The sequence below is a fragment of the Egretta garzetta genome, unplaced genomic scaffold, assembly GCF_000687185.1.
Source record: "Egretta garzetta isolate BGI_Z169 unplaced genomic scaffold, ASM68718v1 scaffold21, whole genome shotgun sequence".
NCBI lineage: Eukaryota > Metazoa > Chordata > Aves > Pelecaniformes > Ardeidae > Egretta > Egretta garzetta.
Window position 1 is genome coordinate 1,688,030 of NW_009258668.1, and position 21,253 is coordinate 1,709,282.

Here is a 21,253-nt window from a genome sequence, read left to right on the forward strand (position 1 = left end):
CCCCCCATCTTTTTTTGAGTAGGAAAACATTTTATTTCACCTAAAAAGCAAAAAATAATTTTTTTTTCTTTTACAAAAAACACCCCAAACAACCCTCCGTTCATTAAACAAAATGATTTTTATTGAACTAATAGGATTTACAAGAAATGTTTCTTCTTTTTTGTCTGCAACAATGTTTATTGCACTGAAGAGAATCCATAAATAACATTTCAGGACAATCAATGAACCGAATGAAAATATCGGAGAGGGTAACTGTACAATTAAAAATTTTTCCCCAAGTAAGGAGAGGTTTTAATACAAAGACAAAAGCTCGTTAAAAACCCAAAGTAATTGTTGTTACATCCCTGATCCTATCCGTGGTGTGGGACAGCTGGTTGGTAAGCTGGTTGGACAGTGCTGTTACCTTGTGAAATTATGAAATGCGGTTTAGCTCGCATTTAAAAACCCATGAAAAGTTTGCTTAGAGATCTCAGTCTTTGAGAAGGTTCAACTGTTTCCCCTCGGATGGATTTCGGTGAAAACTCGTAGGAAATCTAACACAGTAATGCGTTACCGTAAAAAATAAGGCAACTGAGGCTTCACTGTCATGAAGCGCTCGGTTTAGGCTGATGAAATCCGCTTCCGTCCGGCTACAGCGCCGGGTGACACGGGAAGGTAAAACCAGCGCCAGCGTTCTGTCCATGAAAGCTGTAAACAAAGAGCAGAGCGCTCGAGAGAGAGGGATGGAAGTCCCGAGGGAAACACACGGGAATATTCATTTGGATTTTAACCGTGTTCTGAATCCAGGACGTTTCGTATCGTTGCATCTATTGCCCTTTAAAAATACATCGTCGGCTCCTTAGTAATACAGCCGACTGCTAGGAGGAAAGAAAAAAAAAAAAAAAAAAAAGATACCAGAATCACGTCTCTGATTAAACTCCGCGCTGGTTTTCAGGATAATAAACTAGTTCTTGTACGGAAAAAGACTAACAACCATTTTTCATTTTTATAAACAATACATAATACATGTAGAAAAATATCAAAGAGGATAATAACAAAGGTGCAACGTCAACGAAAATAAGCTGCCTTTTCAACAAAAGCACTTTTTCATAGTTTGAAGTGTGGAAACCTTTTAAAGCTCTTCGTGTCCTCATAAAAGTCTATAAAAAAAAAAAAAAAAAAAGAGGAGTCGTTAGCTTAAAAATTCTTGCCGTGCTGCTGGGCGTACCACTGCTGCCTCTGCTTGCGGTGCTCCAGCTCGGCGAGGAGGGCCTGCCTGTACGCTTCGTACAGCTTCACGATCCGTTCCAGTTCTTTCATGAAGAGCAGCTTCAGCATCCCCTGGTAGGTGTCCAAGTCCGCCAGCTGGAAGAGCTCCCACTTCAGAATGTGATCGTACCTGTTTTGGTAGAAGAGATGCTTATCCACCGGGCGCGCACGCGGCACTCCATGCCTTTTTGTTTTTTTTTTTTAAGAACCGGCCTCGCGGTTGTACAGCCACCCGCTGGGTTTCCAGCCATCTACGTTAGCACGACTGCCGTGCAGAAACAAGGTAAGTGACACCAAGAGACGTGGAGCTGTCTCTCAAAGCGAGCTGGAGAAACATCGCTTACAGCTGAGCTGCCGAATCACTCCTAATACTCCAGGATAAACTCTGGAACTCCTAAAGATTAACTGATGATAATAAACCAATGGAGAAAACGCATTTTGGAAGCATTAAACCAGCGCTTCCGTTCACCCAGCCTTGAAGATTTAGTAGTAAAACATTTTTTTAAATTGGAGTAACACAAGAAAAAAACCCAAATTGTTTCAATATTTTCCCCCCTAATCTCCCCATCGTGTTCCTGCCTGCAAGTCTTCCCTCACAACACCTTCTGTTCCCAAAGCATTCCTGTTCCAGCCTTAACGAGCGCTCTTGGGCACCGTCCCCCTCTTGGTTAATTAGCAGCAATGACCTGAGTCGGTGTTTCTCCAACTGGGGGTCATGAACCCCACAGGACCATGACCTGGGGCATTAATTAGGTAGCACCGGTGAGGGCTGAGGGACAGGGCAGAGCTGATTAGGCCATAATTAACAGCTACAAGTGCTGACAGCAGCAAGGGACCTCCAGACCACGGGCAGTGACCTGTCTGCCCCAGGGGAGCAGGGTGGGGGTCAAGCTAAAAATCCTACGTGTTCTTATGCTCCACACTGGGGAAAAAAAAAAAATGAGCTGCCAAGGACCTGGGGAGTTCCCCTGGCGATGGGAGCCAAGAGCCTGAAACCCCGTGGCGCCACCCCAAGCTCCTCCTTCAGGAACATCCGACCTAGCTCCCTGCCTGCGATGGAAACCAGCTCAGCCGTGAGGTCAACCAATTGCTGTTGTATTTTTTTCCCCCCGCTTCCACCAGTTACAGGGAGCTGGCGGTTGAGCGAGGCACCAAAGCGCCATCCACGCCGTCAGCGCTTGTGCCTCCAGGAGGGAGAGGGACCCTCGGCAGCCGTGCAGAACGTGAAAGCTCGCACGGGAATACCAAGCGGCGCGAGGAGGGGGCTACAGACAGGCCGGCTCCCATGGCAGCCACGCTCCTCCCTCTCCACCGTGGAGCACAGCGTAGGTGAAAACAAACGGCAAAGGAAAGCGGAAGCGCGGCATCAACCCAGGAGGTGGGAAGAAAGGGCGTGCGAGGAAAGCTGCCGAGCGCCGCTCAAACACTCCTGGGTTAGAGAGACGCCGGCGAAGCGCGTTCCGCCTTCCGTTCGCTGGGTCTTCTCCTCTCCGACTCAACACGCAGCACTGCTTTTCTTACGAAAGCTGCAGCACGGGCAGTGCTCGTTTGGTTTGGGTTTTCCCCCCCCCCCCACTTTTTAACATGGAACAATTCTGATTTTCTTTTCGTACCCCAAACACACTTTTTTCAATTTCTGAAACACTTCAGCGTGCCCCTACATTGAGACTTTTGGGCTATCACAGCTGCTGCCACCGGTAGGTACAAACTTAGCATAGGATGAGCCCCTTCGAGCCTCCCTCGTTTCGCTAGCAGAGCTGACATGGTTTCCCAAAGGCCGCGTTTTACATCCTAACTGCCAAACGACTCCTGTGACTGATCAAGGCCATGCCATTTCCCCTGCAAGGAGTTTTCCACAATCAAAGCTGGCACCCTTAGGTCTGCGAGGGAGCTGGTCAAATGACGTCCGGTTTCGTAGCGGAGCTCTGTTCAATCATAACCTCAGTCAGCGTCGTGCTTCCGTGCCACCAATTCTTCCAAGCTCATGCTGACAATCTTTTAAACCAAACACGTGGTTCAACGTTTCCCAACTTCAGCATCCGTAATGTTTTACCTTTATATTTAAGCTATCCAAACTATTCAAAGAAAGCAAGCATTTTTATTCATTACTTTTTTTAATGGACCCCTTTTTGCACCAGTAGTAGGGGAAGGTTTCCAAGATCCTGGTAGAAAAAAAACAGTATTTCTAAAAACACTTTTCAACAAAAGTCACGGTAATTCTACCGGGGTAGGAAGCAAGGTCTCTGGCTTGTGGCCCAGACATCCAGGACTACCACCCCCATCCTGTGGGGTGATAGCCACAGGGCGATATTAAGCAGGAGGTGCTGGCATTCAGGATGTTCCTCAAGGACACTGGGCCAACAGCAAGACAACTTTTGGTGAGCAACTTACGGTACGTTAGTTCAGGCTCCGAAGCCCAAATGGTGACGGACTGGGATCTGGCTCGTGTCAGTTGAGCACTAACAGCCCACGGTGCAGACCTACCCTCATAGACTTCAGTACAGTCGTACAATAACTTCAGATAGATAGATACCAACGCTTAAAATAAACAGGCTGTTCTCTTTGATGGTCTCCTTCCACCTCAGTGTGACGACTGGAGAAGCCTGGCAGGGTGACATGAGCTAGCAGCCGTGAAGAGACCTGCTGGGCCCAGGAACAGACACTTCCCAAAGCTTGGAGGGGACAAGGGACATGGAAACAACGCCTGAGCAACTCTAAGCACAGTTCTCATTTGGGGGAATACCTGGGCTAATCTGAGTCTACCTAAACTTGAAGAGACTTGTGTGAGAGGACTTCAGGAATGTCACCCCAAAATGAGCAGGGGTGCTAATGCTACAGCATGGAATGTCCTGGCATGGGCCTGGCCAGCTCTGGGAATAGGACAAGCCACAGAATTTCCTAAGCAAGGTGAGGAAAGAGCAATTCCCAGCCCAGTTTTAACCTTAGAATCACAGAATCGTTTGGGTTGGAAAAGCCCTTTAAGATCATCAAGCCCAACCGCCCCCCTACCCCTGCCATCCCACCCCCAAACCCTGGCCCTCAGCACCTCGTCTGCCCGGCTGTTAAATCCCCCCAGGGGTGGGGACTCGACCCCTTCCCTGGGCAGTCCCTTCCCGTGCCTGACAGCCCCAAGGGGAAGAAACTTTCCCTGATGTCCAACCTAAACCTGCCCTGGCACAACTTGAGGCCGTTTCCTTTCATCCTATCTTGATTTTGCTTGATCCAAGTCTTGCTCTGCAACAGGCGTTTTAACACCACTTAATTTTGATAAAGCCTTGATGTAGTTACATCATCACCACAATACCCCCCGCTTTCCTGCTTTTTCCCAGTGCCTCTAAACACATACGATTCATTTGCAATCTGATTTTCTTAACTTGGAAATAGGCAGCTGGCTACTATAGTTATTAAAAGGATAGAAGATACTCATGGAATAAACAGAGTAATTTGATCCAACTGAGTTATGTGAGGAAATAATACTCACTTCAGTGGAGGCTGAAGCCAAAGTATCAGTAATTTTGCACAAATAAACTACCTTACGTATTGAAAAGCTGTATTCAGAAGGCTGTATGCATCAGAGAAGCACCGAGACATGCAGATGACCACCAAAGATGCTTTTGAGGAATTTTAAGAACTTAAATAACAGCTTCTATATTAAAGGTATCCCATGTCTTGACAGGGCTGCACTGCTAAAATCACTTTTTCCTCCGAAAGCGAGAAAAAAATAAGTTGCAGCTGTTTGTCAGTACGGAGACTGAACTCTAAAGAGAGGCGACTGCAAGCTGCTGCTTTTGAAGCTTTGCCAGATGCAACCATCTCTGTAAGCACTTGATTACTGAGTTTAAGCGCACAACACCTTTCCTCGCTGCTCCTTTCCCACTCATGAGCCATATTCAGTCACAGCAGGATTTCCCCTGGCGTGCCCTGCACCGACGTATCCTTTCAAATGTGCTGGGCCAATGGCATTGATTAAAATACACCCCACAGCAAGGCGGGTTCTCAGCAGCAGGACTGTTTCTTATCAAGGTGGCAATACAAACAGGAAAGAAAACAAAGCTCCATCACGGGCAGTAATGTGTTTGCAGGTTTTCTGGGGCCTGCAGCTTTTTTTTTTTTTTTTTTTTTTTTAAAAAGCATCGGCACAGGTTGCTTGGTGGTTTTTTGTTTTTTTTTTTTTCCACAGAACCTTGGTGGTTCTTTAGCTCTTTGAAGCTGTCACTGCTGACGGTTTCTCAAGAAAAGCAGCACATCAGGATTACTTCTCAGCGTGAGAGTTTCGTTTTGCCTGCCAAGAGCAGTGTTGAACGGGGAAAGAAGTCTAATTAAAGATTAAAGATTAAGCCATTAGCAGTGCCTCAATGGGAATGGGCTCATTCAAATCCAAAAGATCGCAGGTCTAGGAACACTCACCACAGAGACGCCGAGAGGAGCAGGGCCCAGAGCACCAGTACCTGACCTAGGCTCCCCAGGCATTTTTTAGAAGGGCAACTTCTGGTCACAGAGCCAGAAATCGAGGGGAGAAAGCGTGTTTGTCCAAAATTCCTGCAGAGTGCAGAGCCTTCCCTCCTGGGTGAGAAAGCAGGAGCTTACTAGACAGAACACACAGACAGAATACTCTGTCTCCGGGGCTTTTCCTGTATTTAATGTAAAATAGGACACTTTCAACACAAGAGACACTGACCTGCCCCAAATACTTACAGCCTATTGGTTAGGGCTGGAAGAAGAAAGTCCTGGGTTCAGGTCCTTGCTCCAAAAGAGGCGGGGGAAGAATCTGAACCACATTCTCTCACACAAGGAAGGCATTTTTGGTCTCCTTACCCTCACAGTCCCACGCATCCAGCCTGGCATACTGTGGGAACACCTACCAGCCCAGCCTACCTAACCTGGAGGGTGGGGAAACATTCAATTTTAAGAGTCTAGCAAAGGGTTAAATACAAGCCAGGAATCCCGATTCCACTGCACTAACATTCTCATAGCTGCACTTAACACTCTCAAAAGAAACCTTGAGGAGGAGAGGATGCTTCGAGGTATCATAAATACCTTGACACTGGAAATCGTTACCTCAAGTTGTAACTGGTCATCAAAGCCTCATCACTGCTTAGTGAGCCTCGTATCTGCTTTTTTATCTTAACAGTTTGACCATTTGTCACTAAAATAGGGAAGCGTTACGGCTAACACCTATTAAACTCACCATTAGACTTTTCCAGTGGCCAGAATTCTTATCCTTTAGAGAAACTTGCTGCAAGAAAAGCTAACATTATCTATTTTTGCTATCCTCATCTACTTTTCTCAACAAAAATGACCGGCCTTTAGTCAGCTAAATCAAGCTACAGCATCAGGCCTAAGTAACAGATCATAGCAAAATATACCACAATGATGTCAGTGCAAAACTATTGATAATCAACACAACAAATTGCAAATAGCAGATCACAAGAGTTATTGCTCTACTGCTGCTATGAAAGCATTCTGCCCTCTTGCTTCCATTTTCACCCTGGGACAGAGGAGGATACGCAGACAGTTCTCATTCTCAGCTTTTGGACAATACTACTGGAGGACTTAGAAGCATTACTGCATGTTTTTCCTCAAGCTTTAAGCCAGCTGCTTTGGCAATAGAGAAGAGGTTCATTATTAAAATTACACTGACAATAGACAAGTGATCTTGATTTTAATAACTGTGAAAATTATTTATCAGTTGTTCCTTAAGGAGCCCTCAAGACGAGGTGACACGAGCTGCTACCAATCTTCCTCACTTTTCCATTGTAATATTAGCATAAGCCAGAATTTACTTCTTCACAGGAGCGTTTGAGAGGTACAACAATATCCCTATTACCAGCAGCACTACTTTAACAGAAGGCTAAAAGGATACTGGAAAAATACATGATTTTTGATTCCTCTGAACAACAGAAATTCTATTCAAACAGCTTGAATGAATTAAATGGTTTGGGTTTTGTTCTTTTAATTTGTCTCAGCCTACTAGATATAAAGAAATTCCCGATAATCTTGCATTATTAAAATTGCCTTAGATTTGTTTCTCAAGTTTCAAAAGAAATACCAACAAGACTCCATATAACACAGACTGAAATATTTAAAACTACATCGTCTGGATGTGCCAAAGGCCCAAATAAAGAAACGCAGCTGCAGCCAAAACCAAAAAGTATTTCTAGGAACCAAGTCCTCCTGAAGGTTACAGGAACTTAGCACATCCCTGGTGCCTAAGTGTACTGGTGGATTTCAGGCCAGTTTAAGTCTTTATGGGCAAGCCCAGAAGCCACAAGAAGTAATAAAATCCATTCAAATTATAGTTACTAGAAGCAGCTTAAGAAAAAAAAAAAAAGAGGATTTTTTAGCTGGAAGTTACTGAACATCAGGTGCAGCCTGAATTTGCAGCCACAGACTAACCTGCTCATTGCTGTAAATCTGAGTTTCTTCACACTCTCCTTATGAAAAAGTACATGATTTCATAATTATTAAAACGTATCTAGATTTTTTGGTTGCTTTTCTATTTAGCGTTACTCCTCTGCAGAGCTGTACCCATTACAAAATGCAAGTTGTTTCATTATGCTGACTCAGAGCTTTTCTTTGAGGAGACTCCCTGTTCCTATAGCATTGTTTCTTTGAAAAAAAAAAAATTTTTACTACCACTTAGTTTTTAATTAAAGTTCTTGAATAGAAATACAGGTTTAAGTCTGTATTCAAAATTCTTACTATGAAGGAGAATCTATATGCCTTTAAAAAGGAGTAAGACGTACATTAAGAAGTTAACACCCTAAAAATATTTCGCATATTTTATAAGCCACGTGGTACCGTTCTCACCCCTACACTGAAAGTAAATCAAATCCTCAGCTCTCTAATGTATCATTCGGCAGTCGCATGAACCACAAGAAGTACCATGATGATTTTAAGCAATGCCTAATGCAAAGCAAACTAATGCGATGATCATCTGGTACACCTTCCTCGCGCGCTGTCAGCAGTAGTTCCTATGCAATTAAGAAACAGATACCAGCTAGAGCTCTACTTTCAGTCATCCAAATTCATTTGTTTTCTTACTAAGCTAGGCATGCATAGTGTGAAACACAGAAGGAAAAAAAACAAATGCTCACTTCACAGGAGCCCTGGCATAGACCTGCAGCCAGTCTGGAATCTCTGCAGTGTGGTAGGGGTTTGCAGGCACGAGGAGAGGCTGGCTTCTCTCAGCTTGCTGCGGCTGGTAAGTCACGGGGGGAGGCTGGTCGTAACGGGGAACGCTGGACAAAGGAAGACAGACAAAGTCCGTAACCTCCAAGCAATAACTTCGACATACTGGCATCATTAAAGTGTTAATGTTTAATACAGACATTAATACGTGCAAAGGCTGATGATGCAACCGCATAGGGAGCGTTGCCTCAGCAGGCCTATACCCAGAGGAACTTTCTGTTGCTGTTTTTGTGCTTCGCTCCAATCACAGCCGCAACGGTCGCTGCTATCTGTTAGCAACTCTGTAAAATTCACCTTGGACCTATTCACTTAGTGCCTACTACCAGGATACTGAAGCAGAACAAAAACCGGTATCTGTTTTTAAAAGATTAACAAGGCAGCTATCGATTCAGCCAAATAATCCACCATTTAATATGTTAGAACAAAAGTATTCAGGCAGCAGCTGATAAGAGTTATTCCGTTTATAACAAAGGACATCCTCATGTGTTTATCTTCCGTGCCACATGTTAAAAACTTTCCCTTCCTGGGTAACAGCAAAATAGATTGAGTAGCAGAAATTAACCGGTAGATTTGGTGTATACTGACTTTATTTTCCCTTTAATTTAGGAGTAGCTAAAAATACAGATTTTCATCCTGGAGAAGACTTAATTCATGTTTCAGATGGTATGTGCTGTTGGTCCAGACAGCCTCCTGGAACATCAGATCAAGTTTCTTTTCAGTCTACAATTAAATTTTGTTCTCAGCAACTTTGTTGTTTTACCGACAGTTGAAGAGAATAGCTGCTTTGTTTCAGTGAGTTAGGGACAATATCCTGTTTCTAAACTTAAGGCAGTAAGAGACGAGAAAAAAAACCTAACAGTTACAACAACTTCTAAAAATCTTAAGAACCAGTAAAGCTTACTTCTAAAAATAAGAAGGTTTTGGCACGTTATATACGAGACAAAAACAGTTCCACTTTCTTAACTGGATTAGGATAAAAACAATCGCAGAAGAGAAGGCAGATGCCTTACCTGGGAGCACATGGATGTTTATACTGAGCTCTTTTATTGATGTGATCCACATAATACACGCCAAATTCTGCTGACTCAACTCTCTCCCATCCTGGGGGCAGCCCCTCACGCTCGAGTGGATGGCTCCAGTGAGTTGTGTTAGTGTTATGATCTATATAGTATTTCCTTCCTCTAATAGTCCAGTCCACTGACCAGCCAGGAGGAAGAGGTAAATCTTCAGAACTATGATTTGTTAAGTTTCCTAGAGATGTAGCAGCAACTCTACCAATGCCTAAAAAAAGGAAAAGCAATGTTTAGCTAAGCTGGTAATACCCAAACCCAACATTATGTACGAAGACAACTTCCCCCTCCCACTTGAGGCACTCTATGAACTTTGAACAATACCTTGGCCTTTACGGTGCATGCACTTGTACATCAGTAAAAAAGCACTATCAAATCAAAATAGCTATTCCCTTTTAAGTCTCAATTGTTTCGATCTCCTCCAACTCCAGATTCACTAGACAGATTCACTCAGAGACAGTTAAAGCACCCTTGCTTTTTCAACTGGAGACATACATTAGCATACATAACAGAGTTACTATTATAATATTATTACAGCTGTTATTGTCTCAATTTGCAGAGAGAGCTGATGTAAGATTATAAATGTTAAAGCTTTACATAAATGACAGTCTCTGTTAACACGCTATTACAGCTGCATCAAAACTATTCATCTAGCAAAACCCCACAGCTATTTCTTTTTCTAGTTAAAAGTCAGAAATTACAACTATCTAGAAAAATCACCAAATACCAGTGAAGCTTTTCAGATTAACCAGTCGAGAACAGTAACAGGACCAGGTAAACCAAGAGAGGAGGGACAAGTAAGGTTAGCATTATATTGTGCTGACCGTTATTAGTGAAGTGCGTGTAATCACGGCCAAAAAATGTCATCAGTAACAAGAAAAAACAGAGAAGCTGGATCCACACAGGATCCTGCACAAGCCCTTTGCTGAACACAGTCATCCCACACATGCTGAAGTGGATGTTGCCACGTCTTCTTTGCTAGAGCTACCCACGCTTGTTAGAGTAGTGAATGTGCACTGCTGGGTGGGACGGTCAGGACTGAGGAATGCAGAGCAAGTCACAAAATCTCCTCGTCTCTTCTTTGCATCCTCCCCCACCTCCTTCCTCCCTCCCACAGATTTTGGAAGGAAGTTTCGTTGCCTACTAGGCGGTACCTCTGCTTCTCTACACCTTGCTCGTCTCTAAAACTAAGCACCTACGCTTCGTAACGCCAGAGAGGCACGTGAAAAAAAGTAATTCCCAGCTTTTCTTGGTGATGTGGGCTGCTCTAGGAACCGGGCTTCTCCAGGAAGAGAACTGACGCCTAGGTTGGGTGTATTGGCGGTAGGAGAGCTGACAGGAATCGGTAGGTGATTAAGTCCCCGCCTCTGCCCTAGAAATATGGCACATTTCAGATTTATCACTAAATAGCTGATCTAAGGGGCTGTTCACTAGCATGTTAAAATACGCGATTTGTTGTAACACACACACAGTTTTTAAATTTTAAAAATCAGCGTGCTGGATGCTGAGAAATGTACTGAAGAAACATTAATTCTGATTTCATCTTTTCCTTCCCTCTATTTACTACGGATACTTAGGAAGCTAGCTGAAATAAAAGCCATAATAATAATTACAGAAAATTAAAACCAAAATAAAAACCCCAACCACAAAACCCGAGCGACATAACCAAGAATTTTGCAGGTCTCTTTCCATTCCTTGGAAGCCTACTATCTATACTGGACCTGCTGGCCCGAATTCAACCCTCTCTTTAAAATTCTTCTGAACAGGTACCTTCAGTTACCCACAGTCCTACAGCTAAACAGCCCCTGGCTCTAAAGAAATTCCCATTATCTTTTCATCCCACAAGCAAATGCATCTATTTAATCACAGTATTCGCTGGAGTTTGTGTGTTACCATTTCCCATAGTCAGAAGAAGGGAGACACTTTCTCTGCTTTCTTGGAAGTCAGAAAGTGACTCCATCGCAAGCACCACGTTTACTGACTGAGGAATACGCCTCCTTCTTCTGTTTTTCAGAAATGACATTTTTGTGTGATTTTTTGGGGGGGAGAGTGGGAGAGAAAGGCAAAGTCTCTCTCATTTAAAGCATACTATTAAAAAGAGGTTTCAGGTGTGGTCATTAACTCAAAAAGATAAGAGTAATACTGAAATAGCAGCAAAATTGTTGTATTTCTCAGGCAATTTCATAATCTTGCTTGCTGACATAGGCAAAAGCCCTTTTCAAGAAGACATACACAATACAGCATGCTCGCCAGGGGATGCCATCTCCTCTAAGCATTAGTTTACCTATAAAATGACATAGACTGAAAACTGGATGGGCTCTCATTCTAATACAAGATAGCAGCCATCAACAATAAAGTAATGGGAAGGGTCCAAAGCAACTGAATAAATAAAAAAAAATTTAAAAAAATCTCAAACTTCCTCATGAGTACTGTTCTTTAAAGCATTTGTGCTCATCTACAGATCTTTTTCGAGCCATGTCACGTTCTAAACTATTTGGCCTTAAAGTATTGCCTCTTGTTATAGTACTTATTTGTTAGCTTTATAAAGGAAAGTTGATGGCTGCGTTCATGTGATAGCTCCCATCTCTCATCAGGATTAAGCAACCAAGACCTTTACTTCCAATCCTAGAGGCTTCCTGACCTTTAGCAGCACTGGGGCAGGAAAACTATTTCAGACCCTAGCTACAGTTATGTCACTGGTTTTGTTTTCATTCCAATGACAAAATACAAACATTTAAGCTTCTTGAAAATACTGCACTTCGGGTAAACAAATTTGGTATTTATTTTCTTCAGCTAACCAGAGGGCTGTGTTGTAATTTCACATACGTATAAACAGTGACTATTAAATCACCGCTACCAGAAGATCTGAACACACAAAATTGATTGGGGGAAAAGAACTTTCACAAAGGCATAGCTGGTTTTAACAGTAAACAGAAAGACCTATCTGTATTTTTGTGACAGTTCTTCCTCCTTAAATTCTAGCATGATTCCAGCAGCAAATACATATAGATTTATTCCTTGGGGTAAAGGTTAATTCTTTCTAATATTTGGAAGTTGGTATTAAAAGTTGCGCAAGCCACCCTCTGCGCCAGAAGTTCTCTCAACACAATGCCTGTATCTCTTCATACAAAAGCCAGAGCAGACTGGGAGATGGAAAGGAAAACCAATACCTGATTACGTAGAGAAATGCAGAAAGCAGGCTAAAAAAAAGCAGGCAACGCTGCACCCCACGGAAAGGCAGCACTGGCAGTTCTGTGTTTGCACAATCATTTAATTCTAGCTACATGGTTTCTCCCAATGCCAGCTTCTTTTTTAAATTTCCAAGGCGCAAAGAACAAGAATAATACCAGACCACAAACACATTGTACACTCCTTTTGCCATTTTGACTTCAAATACGAAGAAGCAGAGCCATACCATTAAGCTAAACTTACACAGCTGATGCAGTTACCAGTTCTGAACAGTGTTCCAAGCTGCTACAACTAGCAAGCTCTAGTTATGAGATCAAAGGCCAAATTTATAAATGGTTGCGAATACTTCAGGTTGTAGACTATCACATATAGTCTTAATGTGCATTTTTCCCCTTAAAATCACAGATCATATTGGAATATTTTGCGTGCTGGAAGTTTTAAGGTGTCAGGTAATATAGTGGCTTACAACCATCAACCCACTGTGGCATTCAAATTGGCAATTAGTACAATTTAGACGTCTGTTTATGTAACTGGAGTTACTAGAGATCAAAAGAAACTGTATATGGGTTTTCCTTATAAAACTCTGCAGATGCTTCCTTCAGGGAAGAGTGGATACACACAGAAGAGAAATAGCTCATGCTATGATTTTGAACAGTAAGACAAAATTTGACTTTCATATATATACACCTGTAAGTACCGATAATAAGATTGAACAACACTTTGAAGAGTAAATTTGTATGTGACCTCTTCCAGAGTATAAACCAAAGAAGTTACAAGACAGCCTAAAACCATCTACTGCCAACACTACCCTTTCTGTGTCATATTGCCCAAGTATGATACTCTTCTGTATTTAAATTTCAGGTAAGGTCTTAGCCCTAAAGCATTTTCATAGCAGCCCAAAGCTTCACATAGAATTTCACTGCACATACCAAGGATATTGCCTGAATCATGGGCTGGTACCAGATTCACATAGCACAATGCAAAATACCTACAGAAAAAAATCCCCGAACTTACAACTTGAACCACTTTTATCAAAACATCTGGTGTAAAACTTGCGATTTTCCTCTTGATGAGGATATGACCTCTACCATAGGAGAAGCAAAACAAGATTAGTCAAACCACTTCACAATAACGACTTGGGGTTTTCTTGCTTACACACCGTTTTATCTATGATGAGACAGAAATTCTCTTTCTTTCTGCTTTACCAAGAAATAGAGTTCTTTAAATTATCTGCTTTTTCCAAACGTTAGAAGTCTCCTTTCCTCTGCTAAAGTATGAGCACAGTTCTTTATAAACTCCCCGGAGTGGCACTATCAAATCTCAAGAATGGTCAACAATAAATTTAAATTTATGCAATTGTAAATCCTTTTCAGGTTGCCTCTTTGGAACTTGTCTGGCCTCATTTGTTGATTCTGTTTCCTAATGGTATACATTTGGGGCACTTTTTTGTTTTGGTTGCTGCTTTTAAGGAACATCAACATTGAACATGTTTTGTGGCTTTGCTTTTTCCTTCTCTTATGAAGTACAGTATCTTCAGTTTAAGGTCTTGAGTTAACTGTCAATCAGGCCAAGAGGCATTACATGCCGTTCCAAAGCAAAAGAAAATCCTGTTTAACACAGCTTGCTTGCTTAGAGGTATCACTCTGTATGTTCTCAACACTTTTTGAAAAAAGAAAGCGCAAAGAACAGCAACCAGTTATTACCAGTATTAACAAGACTTAAAATCCCCAGAGTCTTAAGGAGGGCCTGGCCCTATACTCAATCTTATTCACAAGATCTTCAACAACAGGGTGTCCTAATACCAGAACCCAAACTTTGAGCACCACATTCCAGTGCGTTGTAAGATACCGGTGCAAAGAGTTCCTTCATTTAATAGTCTTCTCTTAAAAACATATCTTAAGCTAATAACATCACAAATGTGAAAAAGATGTAGTATCTTCTTTCATCAAGAAAGTTCTGTTTGGTTTGTTCCATTAGTATGGAACCATAAGCGATATGTGTTCATGCTTTCACAGCCCAGTGAAGGGGTTTTATTGTAAAGGCACTCTGGAAAGGTTTCCAGGTCAGCAAAGGGCAGTTCTGGTAGAAAGCACAGGAGAAAAATCCTATCACCAGAGCAGTCCAGCATAAAGGGAAAAGAGCAAAAACATTGAGGAGAAAGACTCACTTTGTTTATCAGATACAGTGCTGATGTAGGCAGAGAAGGTTCAGAGGCTATGAACTCCCCACCACTAGCTTCAACCAAATTTCAAAGTGTTGAAGAACAAATCTGGCCAAACGAAAGGTCTTCATATTTGCCTTTAATTAGGTCAATTGTCTTGAGAACCCCTTTTCAGGATGCCAAAATCCTCTCCCTTCCCCTCATCAAACCAGGATGAGGAACAGGAAGAGAAGATGAACGAATGGTTTACTTTTAAGACAGTGCGTAATAATAAAATAGCAAAAAGAAGTTCCAATAACTATCCTGTTTAGATAGGTCTGCAGGTTCTAGGCCTTCCTAACCCATTCCAAAGCATCTGAAGGTGCTTCCTGAGCACAAGAACCTCATTTGTCAGAGGGAATGGGGCATTCCAAGTAAGCATAAATTCACAAATAGGAAACGACAGGAAGTACTTTGAAAGCTTCGAAAAGTATGCTACAGGGAAATTACTGCAAAATCAGCACAAAAGAAAAGGGCAGGAACTGCCATTTGTTTAAACATGAGCGAAGTGTACACACCTAAAAAGAAAAGCCCTGCTACTTTAGCTCTAAATAGGTTTCATTTAATAGTTTGTATTTCTTTTATTTTGCTTTTATATTAAACATGAATACCAGTTTGCAATTTTAAGGGGTACAATTTAACACAAGATGATCCTACTTTCAGTAAAGCGCACTGGATTCTCTGTGCACAGGATTAATCGTTTTTCTCCTCTGGACATCACAGTCAACTGCTTACAATCCACCATCAGAAAGTGCCTTTACACTGTGATTGTCATCTCAGCAATTTTCATATACACATAAGAATTTTTTAGCTTACCGCTCAAACAGGTACAAATAACTCTGAGGTCTTGGTTACAAGTTAGTTCCAATCTATACTGTAGATATAACTTCAACCACAGACCTCCCCAAACCTTTAACCTAGAAGAGAGGAAAGAGATGTCGAGGAAAGACAGGTAAAGTCTCTTAGAATTAAGTTTGAAATGGACACTAAACAAAATTTGCAAGAAATGCCACAGAGGTAGCTAAACACACAAAACGAGGAAATATCTCAGCTGAAGACATTTACCAGGAAAACCAGCAGCACTAGGTTGCTAATGAAAAACAAATCTAATGAAAATAAGGAGGACATGGTAGGATTGAATCATACTGAGAGAGAAAACATGACTTCAAGGAGAAACACCTATGAAAGAACACATCAATGCTGTCAACATCAACTGCTGAAAAATCATGGGACTTCCTTAAACATTTCGCTGAATACTTTGAGTTTGAAGGTCTCAGTAAGAACATGTTTTTTAACTGATCTCCAAATTATGAAGAGGAGAATCTTTATTTTGCATTAAAGCTGAAATTCACATGCACCCCTTCACTTCCAGACCACTGCTTCTCAAAAGTTACCTCAGCTGTAACCACCGCTGAATGAAACATCACTCGCCAACAGCAAGTACACCCCGTGTTCACCAGGGAACATTTCTGTAGCAATCAACCCAAACCGGAACAGAACTGACCGAGGGGACCTTCTGAGGGAGGGTGGGAGAGGAGGAAAAGGGTCGAAAGCAGCATTTACAGATTCTAGCCAATAAACAGACTTATACCTTGAAACTGTAGGTGTTAGGCAATTTTGTCATCAATTATCCCGATGAAAAATTTTGATTAGGTGAAACATTTAGAAACAACAATGGAGGCGTGTAAGGAAAAAGTAATTTAGACAAAGACAATGAAAGTGAAAAGCCTGACTCAGTATTCTGGAAATGCAGGAAAAAAGGAACCAGAAATTACAGAAAGATGAGTGTAGTTCAAGGAAAACACTGAAGCTTTGAAGACAATGGATGGTTCAAATAAAAAGATGCTTAATGGTGAGATGAAAGAAGCAAGACAACCTAAGGTTTTCTTATTTTTGGCCACATATTTCTTTTACTGAGAAAAAGTAACAGCAATTCTTGAAAAGATGTACAGATGTTAAGGACGTAGGTCAATATGCTTACTACAGTGAAACGGAGAGGAATTTGAGAGTTCATACTCCACGCTGAGATGAAAGAAAAAAGAATAAATAGAGGAAAAGGGCAACAGTTTGGCAGACAAAGGGCTCACCTTTTTTTGTCTCTCCCTACAAACGCCTAAGACTGAATACTCACTCATTACAAAGTATGTGTAGAATTTGCTCAAACCATTGAACGTAAAAACATGAGAGTGAATGACAAAGACTAACCAAATATCAGCAGCTCTTTTATGATTTCCAGTGGCTAAGGGGCCATGTAGACAAACAGGGGAGAGAGTCTTTTTAAGAAAGAAATCCATGTTGTTACAATCAAGAAAAAGATGTCTGTAAAGCCCTACTTTTGGCTTTTTTTAAAAATTTGCAAGATCAAACTCCACTTCCCAACTAATAGCTAGAGCTCCACTGCCGTTTAACACTGTTTCAATTCTACACAGCAGCAGTACCATTTTCTGAAGTCTTACTCAGCACACACAGGTACTGGAGCAGTTTTGAAGGTTAAACTTATGGATTGATTTATGAACTCCTCCCCTCCTGCCTCTCCTCCCTGCAGTATCCCAGCACACCCTACCAGGTGCTTGTTATCTGCACCAGGTAAATGTTTAATGGCTGCTGGCTGAACAACAACTGACAGAGATGGTGGGCTTCCGTGCAAAATTGAGGTAGATCAGATGTATTAGCATTTAGCAAAATAAATGAGGATAAACCAGCAAGTCTTAAACCTTAGTGTTTCAGGATTTACAGGCTGACAGCAGTAATGCTAGCATTAATCTTCTGTCACTTTTCGTTGAAATGTTTCTGTAGGAAAAGACCCACAAAGCACTGTCAGGTTATAATTCCATAGACATCAGCAGCCTTACATGTCAGTGTTCTTCCCAGCAGATTTATTTTTCTAGATCGGAGATTTATTTTACTGTAAACTATTTCCTATTTTATTTACAGATTACCAGTAATGACGAACTAACAATGTATTTCATATTGCAGGTAGATTATTTACAGGTTTGAAATGTTTGTTTCAAACTCCTCCTTGAACGTAGTTTCCATAGCATATACAGTGCTCAAACACAGCCAAATTTACTGCTTTTAAGGTCACCTTTCTATGGGCAATATTGTTACCCCACGCTTTTTATTCCACCAATAGATTCACAACAGCACACTGCACCAAAGAATTATTCTTCAGTGTCATCACAGATATAATCAAATATTTTAAAAAGTAGTACTTAATGGATTCTTCTTTTCTTATGCTGTTCTTCCATTAGAAAACAAAGACAAGCTCGAGTGAATTTGAGGGGGAAACAGGCATATTTACAAATGATATTACAAGCTAAAAGAAAAAAAATAATCTAGGACTAGGAAGTCAATTTCAGCACTAACTATATGTCAATTTTCTAATTATACAAAGCAGTCATTCCTCCCTTTGACTATTTATAATAAATTATTTTAATTATTGAGGTCAAATTAACACAATAAAATTAAATAATCACATAATGGTAGTTAGAATGTAGTAACATAAAATGGCAATGCTTTAATTTAGAGCTGTTGGTTATTCTCTACACCTACAATAGCAGATGTTCCCTAATGAATAAAACTCCTTGCTAGTTAGCAACTGAATCAACTTGGTCATGAGGAGTTGTATATATGCTTGGCATTAAAAAAAAATCCAAACTTGCTCAACCTTACCCCATGTATTTAATGAATAAGTCATGGTTTACATATACTTTTTCCTTTCTGGATATATGCAGCCAAACTCTTAACTCTAAGAAACATGAACACGTAGTGTACTCGGATCACAGGAATGTCATTAAAAAGAAGCTCTGTCCCGCACAGCATAACTCCTAAAAACATGACCCTGATCATCCAGATACACCTCTGCACCTGAAGTCTTATCAAAAACATTTTAAAAAGCCAGCAATTAATCAATACTTACCTGAAGTGTGCCTCCCATGATTCTGTGACATCCTCTGGAAAAGATCGCTGTTGTGTTCGTAATACCTGTAGTCCTCATGTACGCGATCATTTAACTGACGTCTCCTCTGGGCATCATAAAAATGATCGTAATAGTAACAACGGGCACCAGCATCTCCATTTTCCAAACCAGAATTAGCTTCTGTTAAAAAGGACTGGGAGGAAGAGCCATATTCTCTAGGGACATCAGCTAAGCTTCTTGCGAGATAGGAAGGCGCAGACAGTCTGTTGCTTTCACGTCTCATTATTTCATGAGGTGGCCTCTGCACCGGAGTTCGAAGGAAACTCTGGTTTCTGGAGACAATTCCATCTCCACCAGAAGCATATGCAGAAGAAGTTGAGTCAGGAGGACAGATATCAGTTCGTCTTGGAATGGTTGGACCGTGACGGATAAATGAAGGCATCAGATCTGATATATAGCACGAAAAGAGAGATAAGAATTTTGGCTGTACTAACACATAAAGCATTTGGTTAGCCACAATGCTGATTTACACCACGGAACTGAGGAAATTCAAATGCTAGAACCCCTTTAAGGCGCCTGTAACACATATGCAACTATAGTGGTAATGCTGCAGTTCGTACTGGTGCAACAGAAACCATCACACCCTCCACCAGCAACAAACTATTGCCAGGAAAGTGCAGTTTTGCTAGTATAACTGCATCCACAATAAATAAAAAAAACCCCAAACATGAAACCCATCAAAAACACCCCCCCCACCCCGCCTCAAACCACCCCACGCTGTACTGTGGCTGCATCAGCCAGGCTTTGTATCTCTCTACTAGGAGGGTCAAGAAAATCCAAGTATCCTGGCTACCACTCTACGACTTCTTCGGGACCACTCCCTTTATGAATAACCGAAGACATAAATGCCTACAGGCTCACAGGAATCCATGACAGAAACAGAATTTGTACTTTCTCCACTAATCACAAAGCTCAGCCAGCAAAACGCTGTTATTCTGCACACATTAAGCTCTCAAATTATCCTGAAGATGTTTCACTTGCCCCTTTTACCTGCAGAGGTTTGACATGTGAACAGTGACATGAAATTTCACTGCCTCCCTCCAGTAGGAGATACGTTACACCTCTCCTTACTATTACTTTCAACATGATATAAATAATCAAATTATCATGAAGATGTTTCACTTTCTCCTTTACCTGCAGAGGTTTTGCATGTGAACAGTGACATGAAATTTCACTGCGTCCCTCCAGTAGGAGATACGTTACACTTCTCCTTACTATTACTTTCAACATGATATAAATAAGCAGTTTCCCTCCGGGTGAGCTAATAGAAACCATGACTTTCATTTAGGAGGAGGTTATGCCTATTATTAATCACTTTTTATTAATAAACTCTTATAACATAGGGTAAAAATTCAGTGCATCCCAGAAGGCGTCATTAGTAAATTTACAATCATTACAAAGCAGTCATATAATAGCTAGCCATTACATCGTGGCAAACAGCACGTGTAAGAGGTGTTAACCCCTTAGACACACCTACAGCTTAACATGAGAAAACTTTGTGAGTTTGGGGGTTTGTTTTGTTTTGTTTTTTTAAGATTAAGTCAATGTCATCAGACTACTAAAAGATGTTGCCTGTTGACTGGGGAACCAGCTGTTCATGCAGCAAATACTTCCAGAAAAGCTGAGTGCCTGCTCCTGCCAGCAAATCAGTTGTTGCTAATTGTGATCTCCCAGCTAATCCTGCAATTATAGCGTAATACATTTCAGTCTCGGGTTGTTTTCAAAGAGGAACAAAAAAAAAAAAAACCTAAGCACCCTTTCAATGCGTATTTGCCAGTCTTCTGTCAAGTCCTAGCAAACGCAGGGCTGTGGCGTTAGGGTCAGGTTAACCAGACGAAGATCAGTTGCATCCAAGGTACATAGCGGTGAGCTCATCAAGCTGCTTCACGGTTTAGAAGCGGAGCGCTTGCTTCCGCAGGGATTTTATGCAACTGGCTCGTACGGTTACCTCGTTTCCAAAGCACACACCTTTTGGCAGCGCACGCAGCCTCGATGGGGAAAACAACCCCTGACTTCTGGCCAGAGAGGGGTGACCTGTTCCGTCCACCTGACAGGTACCTGCTTGGAGGCTGCCTTAACCCCTACCTGTTGAAAACTGAGCAGCGCCGGCTGAGAACATTAAAAAACGGTTGGACTAGCTGACCTCTAGGGGTCCCTTCCAACCCAAACCGAACGGTTCTATGAAAACCACCAAGTTTGTTTATCGTGAGCACCTGGTGGCACTCTACGTGCCGGGCTCCCTTCGAAATTCACCCTCCCTTCCAGGTTTAACCTCCCTCTCTCCCTCAGCTCCCAGATCTCCCAAAGGGCTCTTCCCCCCCACACACCCCCCCACCCCCGGGCGAGGGGAACCCCCCGAAGCCGCCCAGGGCCTCC

The 21,253-nt window shown here is 41.9% G+C and overlaps 1 protein-coding gene across 3 annotated transcripts; it reads right to left on the reverse strand.

The window, feature by feature from the left end:
* Positions 1-155: 155 nt before the first annotated feature.
* On the reverse strand, positions 156-19,259 carry SAV1 (salvador family WW domain containing protein 1). Of its 3 annotated transcripts, XM_035888420.1 has the most exons (5): positions 18,818-19,198; positions 9,450-9,720; positions 8,346-8,489; positions 1,208-1,378; positions 156-854 (listed from the first exon to the last, which is right to left on the reverse strand). In XM_035888420.1, exons 1-5 carry the CDS (start codon positions 19,098-19,100, stop codon positions 839-841), a joined length of 885 nt encoding a protein of 294 aa, XP_035744313.1. In that variant the 5' UTR covers positions 19,101-19,198; the 3' UTR covers positions 156-838. The 3 variants fall into 3 exon arrangements, with proteins under 3 accessions (XP_035744313.1, XP_009646925.1, XP_035744314.1); XM_009648630.2 differs by having other exon boundaries at positions 156-1,378; positions 18,818-19,259; XM_035888421.1 differs by lacking the exons at positions 156-854; positions 1,208-1,378 and adding an exon at positions 4,401-5,811.
* Between the last annotated feature and the right edge of the window lie 1,994 nt (positions 19,260-21,253).

Coding starts and splice junctions, on each gene's coding strand:
- SAV1 (XM_009648630.2), bottom strand. CDS start 19,259: ATGCCTTCATTTATCCGTCACGGTCCAACCATTCCAAGACGAACTGAT. Junction 9,721..18,817: donor TCATGGGAGGCACACTTCAG/GTAAGTATTGAT, acceptor TCCTTTTTTTAG/GCATTGGTAGAGTTGCTGCT. Junction 8,490..9,449: donor AAACATCCATGTGCTCCCAG/GTAAGGCATCTG, acceptor TCCTTTGTCCAG/CGTTCCCCGTTACGACCAGC.